Genomic DNA, 11,105 nt, shown 5'->3' with positions numbered 1-11,105 from the left:
AAAAATTCAAAATGAGATGAGATGTTTTTAGAATTGAAGGTGTTCAGTTTACAAATAACAAGTTTTATATGTTTCATAATACATTTACACTAAACTTTAAATATTATTAAATGATAATTGAAGAAAAATTAAATAATAAATAACGCGTTATTTATGTAATGCAAAATTATAATATACAAATATAAAATTATAATTAATTGGGGTGAAAAAAACTATCCCTATCCGGGGTAGATATTCCATGCCAGAATTGGGATGGAGGGATTTCTTATTCATGTTAGATCCAATCATGTTCATGTCAGACAAAAAAATAAAAAAATAGGTGTTATTAGTGGATCCATTTAAGTTCATGGATTTAAGTTAAAAAAAAAAAAAAATTACATGCAGAACACTTGCTCTTTCGTTCATACACAAACGCCCTAGTTAATTATTGCTTCATCTAGCCAGCAGTGGTCCACTGTTCAGACAACAAGGCAAGCAGCCATGCATTGGACGCCTATAAGAATCATTGTAATCACTCAATAGCCAATAGTCATTAGCCTTTCCTTTCGAAAGATAGAGGGAGAGAGATCTAGAGAGAGAGATGGAAAGAACATCATCTTCCTCTTCAAAGGAAGGATACAACAGAGTAGCATGGACTGCTCTTGAAGACAAAATGCTCATGGATTATGTCTCCATACATGGTGAAGGGAAATTGGATAGGGTTGCCAAAAAAAAAGGTAAAATACTTCCTGATTGGTTGTAAAGTACATTTTTTTAGAGTATATATGCAAATTTTGAAGTTAGCATTGGATATAAACATTCCTCGGATAGTAGTTGTTAATTAATACAAATAAGAATAACTATATTATCGCTATTTTTGTAAATTTAATGTATAATATATTTTATAAATAGAAAAACTTTATATAGAATAGAACATAGTAAAATAAAAAAATCAATAAAAGATTTCATTGAAATTATTGGCTTGAAAATTTCTCAAAAAGCTAATTATAAGTTTGCCTCTTTATAAGAACAATGGACAAGAGATTATTAGATATACCTAATACATCTTGCTATTATATAAAACTTACTTTTCATATTATTAGAAGGGTTTACTTTTTTTGTAAGAGAAAAAGTACTAATTTTGTGTATATTGAGAGTGTTATATAATCTTCCCAATAGGATTATTGGGAAATTCTTATGTGAATGCAGTTTACCATAGATCTAAAATATAAAAAGTTGGGATTTAATAGATGGGTTCTATCATATATTTTGTATATTGAGTTCATAATGAATAAGGTATAGACAATAAATATCTCAAATAATGAATTAAGGTTGGACAAAAAAAATCACAGGATGAGAATTTTTTTTGCATAGACCCAATTCATTGTGTACCCAAGATACAAGATACAGACATGTGTGACTCATCTATTTAATAAGTGAGTTCCACCATACATTTTATATCTTTAATTCATTATTATACTCATTATTATACTTACTAATGAGATGAAATATAACCAAGGTATTATTTTTTTTAAGCTAATTGAAAAGAAAAGGTTAAATGTTTTCTCTAATTGATAATTATATCTAAACATTTTAATTTTGAAACACATATCTAACCTTTAAATTGAGAGCAATTGTAACCAAACCTTAAAGTCTATAGCAATAAAATGCATTGAATATAATTTTTTTTTAATAGAATTCAATTTTTCTTTAATTGATTTTGAAATTTCACTATAATTGCTTTAAATCTTAAATATTTACCAATTATGAAAAAGGTTTACCTCTTCTCCAAAGAGGGTTTTTTTTTTTTTTTTTTTTTATCAGAGGTTAAATCTAGGTCCATTGGGATATATGCATGATGCTTTGGCAAAAAAATCAGCATAGATATATTAGAGAAACGAAAAGAAATTGATTCATAAATTGCAAGAAACATTTTAACATACATTTTATAGGACATGCAGGTCTAAAGAAATGTGGAAAGAGCTGCAGGTTTCGTTGGTTGAAGTACCTGAGACCTGGAATAAAGAGAGGGAACTTCTCAGAAGATGAAGAAGAACTCATTATCAGGCTCCACAAGCTCTTAGGCAACAGATGGTCTCTAATAGCAGGAAGACTTCTAGGTAGAACAGACAACGAAATAAAGAATCATTGGAACACTAATTTAGCTAAGAAGGCGAAAGTGTTGCAATACCCCTTGCCTAAACTTGACAAGCAAAAACAACAACAACCTACATCTTCAATCACAGCTGAAACCCAGAAACAAGATATACTCAACTAGTTAATAGGGCAATGTAACCAATATCATATCAGCAAACTTTACAAGCTACGAAACTGAAAAATCACCATTGCAGCTGTGTGGGAAGGGAGAATTTCAAATGATTTTAATGTGGAAGATTTTTTCAAGATTATTGATTCAGAATACTTTACAAACGCAATGGTTCAATTGTGTGAATTTTTTTTTTTTTTATCATAATGTAACTTAGCCTATATATATAATGGTGAAAAATAATGTATTCAGTCTGGGCATCTACACAAGCGTTTTTCTGCCTTTTTTTAACATTCCCCCTCAAATCTTCCTTCAAAGGATTATTATAGTTTTTTGTATTTCAAATTAATTCTTGTAAAAGAACTTCAACAAAACAAACAAAGGTAAATTACAATTTAGTCTCTTAAGAGTTGAAAAAAATCTACAACTTAATTTCTATATTTTTAAAATTAAATAATTTAATTTCTAAGAGTTGACAAAATCTACAACGTAATCTCTACGGTTAGAATTTCAGTTAAGTTACCGTTAATTCTAAAAAAAATAATTAAAATGTCCTTAACTATATTTTCAATTTGAAAACAATTTAATCCTTCATATTTTATTTTGTTAGCAATTTAGTTCATAAAATTTGGTTAAACCTACAAATTAGTTCCTGTAGTTTTAAAACTAAGTAATTTAGTACTTAAAATTTTAATAAACCTACAAGTTAGTTCCTATCGTTAAAATTACGACGAATTTCCCATTAAATTAAGCAAAAATATCAAAATGTTTTTAACTCTATTTTTAATTTTAAAAATAATTTAGTCCTTTAAGATTTATTTTAATAACAATTTGTGTTCATATTCATATTTTTTATTTTTTTATATATAGAAATATCATATAATATAATATATAAAAATACTATAGATTGATATTTATATACACACATATATATATATGTATATATATATATATATATATATATATATATATATATATATATATATATATAATTATTTATACATTATTAAAATAATAAAGATATAAATAAAATTTTACAAAATTATAAAGGCCTGTTTATAAATAGTTATAATATTTAAGAATAACTGTAAAATAAATGAATGATTTCATAATTAATCAAATTTTTAAGGATTTAAAGTAATTAATTCATGTTTTAATAGTTTAAATTTAAATATTTAATTTAATGGAACCCATATTTTAAAAATATATGGATTAAATCTTTAATAAAATAAAATCTCGAGAACTAAATTATTAAGAAAATAAAAGCTTAAAGACTAAATTGTTTTCAAATTAAAAATAAAAATAAAGGTATTTTTATATTTTTTGTAAAATTAAAGGTAATTTAATGGAATTCTAATGGTATGACTAAGTTGTAGGTTTTATAAAAATTTAAAGACTAAATTATTTAATTTTAAAAATGCAAAAACTAAATTGTTGATTTTTAAAAATTAAATTGTAATTTAACAAATAGTGTAATTACCATTAATCTACTATAAAGCCAAGATGAAAATAAAAGAATCTCATTTTGTAGCTTCTTAATGCTAATAAATTAGTCACTTTAAAAAGCTTTACAAGGGAACTTATTCATAAAAATCTATGTAATATATAAATGTATGAAGGAGAAAAATATTAGAATTTTTAAAAATACTGATAATGATTTAGTATTACAACAATTAAAAACTAAATTTAATTGGATAAAGAAAATGAAAATTAATTTTAAAATGGATAATTTTTTTATATTAATTATGATACTAGAAAATTAAAAAAAAAAATAATTAGGATCGTTGAAAAGAGAAAAAAAAGGTTTTTTTTTTTTTTTCTATTAGAATTCTATTTTAAGTTTGTAAGTATATATAATATATTTCGATACAAAATATATATATATATATATATATATATATATATATATATATATATATATATATATATATATATATATTAAATAAAAAAATTATAGAACTAAAAGAAAAAGAAATAATAATAAAATAGTTTCCTTTAAGAAGAATTATATATAATTGACATTTTTCAATTTATTATAAAGAAATAATTTTTTAATAAATAATAATTATTTTACGGATTTAGTGTTGAATATTCATCGTTAATTACTTTTGATCGCTAATTACTTTTAGCGACAGTATGTTCTTCGTTAATACTTTAAGAAATGAGAAGCTATCAGATATAAAGTTGTTGTCAATAAATTTTAATGATGGCTTACCTGTCACTAATGCTTTAAATAATGAGAAACTATTTTATATAAATTTATTGCTGATAATTTTTAGTGATTGTCCATCGTTACATCTATAAGTAATATCAATTTCTAATATTACTATAAATAATTTAAATTAAAATTTTAAATTTATTTTAATAGCAATTATTTTTATACTAAAAATCTTATTATAATTTTATATTCTTAATCCTATATATATTATTAATTCATTAAAAATTATTTAATTTATTGTAATCAAATTAATAAATAACAATAAATATTGAATCTCACTTATGCTAATTTATTTTCAATTATTTTAAATATTTAAAAAACTTTTAATGTTAAATTATAAAATTTTTATTAAAAAATAACTATGTAATTAACTCAACTCAACTCAACTCAACTCAACTCAACTAAGCCTTTATCCCAAAAATTTGGGGTCGGCTATATGGATTCGCTTTTTCCACTCTGAACGATTTTGGGTTAAATCCTCAGAAATGTGTAATGCTTCTAAGTCATGTTGTACAACTCTCCTCCAAGTCAATTTAGGTCTACCCCTTTTTTTCTTTCTATCCTCTAATCTAATGTGCTCTACTTGTCTAACTGGAGCCTCCGTATGTCTACGCTTCACATGACCAAACCACCTCAATCTCCCTTCTCTCAACTTATCTTCAATTGACACCACTCCTACCTTTTCTCTAATACTCTCATTACGGACTTTATCTAGTCTAGTATGGCCACTCATCCACCTTAACATTCTCGTCTCTGCAACTCTTATCTTAGATGCATACGACTCTTTCAGTGCCCAACACTCACTACCATATAACATAGCCGGTCGTATAGCTGTACGGTAAAATTTTCCTTTCAATTTATTGGGAATCTTACGATCACATAAAACTCCCGTAGCACGTCTCCACTTCAACCATCCGGCTTTAATCATATGACTAACATCCTCCTCACATCCCCCATCCACTTGAAGGACTGAGCCTAGATATTTAAAGTGATTACTTTGTAACAGTGCCACTCCATTCAAACTAACTCCTTCCCTATCACCAGTTTGGCCTTCACTGAACTTGCAATGCATGTATTCTGTCTTCGTTCTACTTAACTTAAAACCCTTTGACTCTAGAGTACTTCTCCAAAGTTCTAGCTTTCTATTGACTCCTTCTTGTGTCTCATCTATCAGAACAATATCATCCGCAAACATCATGCACCAAGGAATACTATCTTGTATATGTTTCATCAGTTCATCTAAAACTAATGTAAAAAGGTAAGGGCTTATGGCTGATCCTTGGTGTAATCCAATTGAGATCAGAAAATCTCTTGTGTCCCCTCCCACTGTGCGTACAATAGTAGTTGCTCTTTCATACATATCTTTCAATACTTGTATGTACCTAATAGATACCCTCTTTTGTTCTAACACATTCCATAAGACCTCTCTTGGAACACTATCATAAGCCTTCTCCAAATCAATAAAAACCATGTATAGATCTTTCTTCACATCTCTATATTTCTCCATCAAGCTCCTAATGAGAAAGATCGCTTCCATAGTTGAACGACCGGGCATGAAACCAAATTGATTGAGAGAGATAGAAGTATCATGACGTAGTTGATGCTCCACAACTCTCTCCCACAACTTCATAGTATGGCTCATGAGTTTAATTCCCCTATAGTTTGAGCAACTCTGTATGTCTCCCTTATTTTTAAAAATAGGTATTAAAATACTCTTCCTCCATTCATCAGGCATTTTCTTTGAGTTTAGAATCTTATTAAATAATTTAGTTAACCATGCCACTCCCATATCTCCCAAATACTTCCACACTTCAATTGGTATTTCATCGGGTCCACAGGCTTTACCCACTTTCATTCTCTTAAGTGCTTCCTTTACTTCTAAAGATCGAATCCTTCTAGTATAATTTACATTCTTTTCTATTGTTCTATAATCTATATTCATGCTATTACCATTTTGACTATTATTAAAGAGATCATTAAAATAATTTCTCCATCTTTCTTTAATGTCCTCATCTTTCACCAACACTTTTCCTTCTTTATCCTTAATGCACTTAACTTGATTGAGATCTTGACATTTCCTTTCTCTACTCCTTGCTAATCTATAAATATATTTTTCCCTTTCTTTAGTTCCAAGTTTCTCATATAACTTTTCAAAGGCCTGTGCTCTTGCTTGACTAACTGCCTTTTTTGCCTCTTTCTTTGCTATCTTATACTGTTCATATGTCTCATTATTATCACATTTAGGTAATTTCTTATACCATTCCCTTTTTCTCTTCACTGCCTTTTGTACTTCCTCATTCCACCACCATCTCTCTTTTGAGGGTGGTCCACGTCCTTTAGACTCTCCAAGTACTTTTTTAGCTGCTTCTCTAATCTTTGATGCCATCTGTATCCACATATCATTGGCCTCCATATCTAGCTTCCATACTTCGGACTCGAGAAGCTCATTTTTGAACTTCACTTGCTTTACTCCTTTGAGCTCCCACCACTTTGTTCGAGCTACTCTACTTCTTCTGACCTTACTTGAATTGTTCCTAATATATTTCGATACAAAAAATATATATATATATATATTAAATAAAAAAATTATAGAACTAAAAGAAAAAGAAATAATAATAAAATAGTTTCCTTTAAGAAGAATTATATATAATTGACATTTTTCAATTTATTATAAAGAAATAATTTTTTAATAAATAATAATTATTTTACGGATTTAGTGTTGAATATTCATCGTTAATTACTTTTGATCGCTAATTACTTTTAGCGACAGTATGTTTTTCGCTAATACTTTAAGAAATGAGAAGCTATCAGATATAAAGTTGTTGTCAATAAATTTTAATGATGGCTTACCTGTCACTAATGCTTTAAATAATGAGAAACTATTTTATAAAAATTTATTGCTGATAATTTTTAGTGATTGTCCATCGTTACATCTATAAATAATATCAATTTCTAATATTACTATAAATAATTTAAATTAAAATTTTAAATTTATTTTAATAGTAATTATATTTATACTAAAAATCTTATTATAATTTTATATTCTTAATCCTATATATATTATTAATTCATTAAAAATTATTTAATTTATTGTAATCAAATTAATAAATAACAATAAATATTGAATCTCACTTATGCTAATTTATTTTCAATTATTTTAAATATTTAAAAAACTTTTAATGTTAAATTATAAAATTTTTATTAAAAAATAACTATGTAATTAACATAATTATAAAATTATTATTAAACATTAACTATTCAAATAAATAAAAAATTTACATGTATATTAATATATATAAAATTCTAACCCTATTTAATGATAAATATTTTATTAATCATAAATTTATAGATTTTTTTTTTAAATATTAGTAACGGATAGTTTTTACTTTTACAACTATTTTCGTGCAATAAAATTCAAGTTTAATTAACTTTGACTTATAATATTTTTTTTTTTCACTATATTGTTTTTTACAATGAGTAAAATCTATTTATAAGTCTTTAAATTTCTTAAGCTTTTTTATGTCACAAGTATTATTCTTACAAAGGTAGTTGCATGTGAATACAATAACTAGGATTTTATTATTATTGCCCATATCAAATGAAACTAATATCTTTACAAATTCATTGATATTTATATACACTAAAATAGATTGATTTTCCTTTTTTTATGTTTAATATTAATGTATCTTATAATATTTCAGATGATTAATATAATTTTTACATAAAAAATATATCTTGCATGTGATTATACGAGGTTTTAATTTTTTTACATTTATTTAGTTTAAATACAAATCAATTTTAATCTGTTAATATCCTCATGTTCATGAATATTTTTTTTTTATTTTTAATTAATAGTAAATCTTGGTTAGGTTATTGCTTTTGATAATTGATTATAAAAAAGTCTAATTATATTTTTGTATATATTTATCTAAAAAAATATGTTTCTCTTATTATAATTTTAAATTGTTATATTTTAGATTTTTAAAATAATGAAAATGAGAGGAAGATATGAAAAGGAAAAGAAGAAAAAAAATTGACTACTTGAAAGGATTAATTACAAAATTATAAAAATTAAATATAAAGTAACTAAAGTTGACAAAAAAGCTAAAATCTAAAAACATAAAATATATTAAAATCTAAGGGCAAAATAAATGTAAAACTATCCTAAAATGCCTATATGAAATGAGTGCAACAATATTTCAATTGAGTTTGAGCTCAATATATTTATAATAAATTGAATTTGAGCTTGAATATTTAAATTTAAATCGAACTCGAATCTAAAAAAAATATAATTAGCTAAGCTTGAACTATTCAAAACTCGGTTTAGCTCAATTTGTTTACACCCTTATATATATATATATATATATATATATATAAAATAAGTTTTATTATTTATTAATTTTTTTACATTTTTATAAATAAATCTTTTAAATAATCACAAAATTTTAAAATTTCACTAAATTAGTTAAACATAATATAAATCGCAAAACAAAAAATTTAAATTGGTGCAATTCCCATCTCAATAATAAAAAATTAAACAATTTTTTTTCTTACACTTAATTGGTTACAAAGCCAAAATTATAAATGTTTTTGCCTCAAGTGGCATTTAATTATTACCTATCAAAAACAATATTAGGCCAAAAAAAAAAAATTACATATGTTAGGATTCAAAGAAAATAATTTGAGGCTCAAGGGTCTGATCAGATCTTCGAATTTGTGTTCTCTTAATTATGGATCATTTGAGTCTCGTAAATTTTCAGAAAGGTGAAATTATTTCGAATTGGTATGCAGAAAATAATTTTAAACTAATTTGCATATTACATATTATTTCGGATAAAAAAGATATTTTAAAAAAATAATAATTTTATTAATCAAGTTTTTTATTAAAAATTCAGATTTAATCTCATTTTCGTTAATAATTATGCAAAGGGCATCTTCTCTAAAGGACAGCGAATTCTCCTCTATCAGTTGAATAGAGATGCAGAATATCCTCTCAAGAGTGTGGAGAAATAAGTATTTTTTGTTTTAAAAAAATAAGGAATAATTAAGCAAAATTATGTATAAAAAGAAAAGCAAGAAGAGATAAGAAATGAGTGAAGGGGATTATTCAACTATATATACATAAATGAGTGAAGGGGATTATTCAACTATATATACATATATATAATTAACCTATTAAGTTTATGCATGTGGAGGATAAGGCAGACTGGAAAAGGCTCGCAACTAGAATCAGTCACACCCAATCAAAGAAATACAAGGCCACATCTGTATGGACCTGGCCATTTACATGTAACTGAAGAAGAGTATGAATATGGAGGAGATGACAGCAGCCAAGGAGCCAACGGGAAGGGTAGGAGCTGCTGAGGGTGGTGGTGGTGGTGGTGGTGGTGGTATCCCATTTCCAACTTTGATCGCCACCTTCATACCTTGCTCGCAGTGGGTGCCAACGGAGCATACAAAGTATCGGGTCCCATTTGCATTAAGAAGAACAGAAACTCCGCTCGTCAGTATCTCCAATCCTGTCTTGGTGCAATTTTCATATTTCTCTTCGCTGAATACTTCAGTTGCAGTGTGTGTCCCATTCCAGTTGAACACTGAGAAATACATACATATAGCTTAGCCTGGTGATGCGTATATGCCTATTTCTCAGTTTGGACAGAAAGCAAAAAGCTAGAATAATGAAGTAATGCTTACCAACAGAGTCCCCAATCTGAAATGTCTAGTTGCTAGCCCAGTCCTCGTAGTACCCAACAGAGTTGCTGGGAGGAATGGTCCATCCCAAACTGTCTCCAACTGTGTATGTTGTAGCAGCATTTGCACCTTGTAATGATATTGCCACAGCTGAAACAATAAAAAACAACCCAACCAAGCTTATACGGCTAGACATGATCGTAATTGGTAATTAATCAGCTCAGGTTGCTTTCCAATGTATCTTTCTGTAACACCCCGAAATTTTAATTTTTATGAGTATTTTGGTATTTTAATTTTATTTAAATTTTAGGAATTTTTTTGAGATTTTTCGGATTTTAAAAATCGGGTTCGATTTTTCGAAAATATAAACTTTGATGATTTTTAAAAATTAATTTAAAGACCACGTGGCAAAACTAAAAATATATTTGGAGTATACGTATTTTTCTGAGTTTTATAGAATTTTTTCGGAATTTTTGGACCTCGTTTTCGGTCCCGAGGTAGAGTAAAAATTCAAAATTTTATATTCTGAATCGAACCGGCCGAATCGAACCTGACCGGATCGGACCGGACCGGTCGAATCGGACCGGCCTTTTTCCTTCTTCCCTTTTTCTTCCCCGCGCGCGTCGTCCCTCTCCCTTTTCTCTCTCTTTTCTCTCTCCTCCCCACCCCCGCCGGCCACCACCTGACCCAGGCCGTAGCGCCGACCCTCCCAGCAGCCGGCCGCGCTCGAACGGCCGAAAACGCGCCAACGCCCGCTGCGTCGATTCAGCTTCCCCGGCCAAATCCGGCCGATCCGGCCACCAATTGGACCGGGTCTTGTGTCCAAAATCATCTACTCGGCGAGAGCTTTCCATAGACACCAAGAACGCCGAAATCCATCGAGCGGTTTGTCCGATTTTTGCTCGGGAAGATTTTAGCCCATTTCGACTTTTGGGCTAGATTTCTCGAAAA

At 27.6% G+C, this 11,105-nt stretch overlaps 1 protein-coding gene and 1 pseudogene across 1 annotated transcript; one reads left to right on the top strand and one right to left on the bottom strand.

Annotated features, from left to right (window-relative positions):
• Positions 1-580: 580 nt before the first annotated feature.
• LOC131175258 (transcription factor MYB1-like) lies at positions 581-2,257 on the top strand. The gene is made up of 2 exons (XM_058138967.1): positions 581-716; positions 1,941-2,257. Exons 1-2 carry the CDS (start codon positions 581-583, stop codon positions 2,255-2,257), a joined length of 453 nt encoding a protein of 150 aa, XP_057994950.1.
• A 7,345-nt stretch (positions 2,258-9,602) lies between these two features.
• LOC131175526 (stellacyanin-like) lies at positions 9,603-10,350 on the bottom strand (annotated as a pseudogene).
• Between the last annotated feature and the right edge of the window lie 755 nt (positions 10,351-11,105).

This window comes from Hevea brasiliensis, chromosome 17 (genome assembly GCF_030052815.1).
Source record: "Hevea brasiliensis isolate MT/VB/25A 57/8 chromosome 17, ASM3005281v1, whole genome shotgun sequence".
NCBI lineage: Eukaryota > Viridiplantae > Streptophyta > Magnoliopsida > Malpighiales > Euphorbiaceae > Hevea > Hevea brasiliensis.
This window is presented reverse-complemented; position numbering and strand designations above follow the sequence as displayed.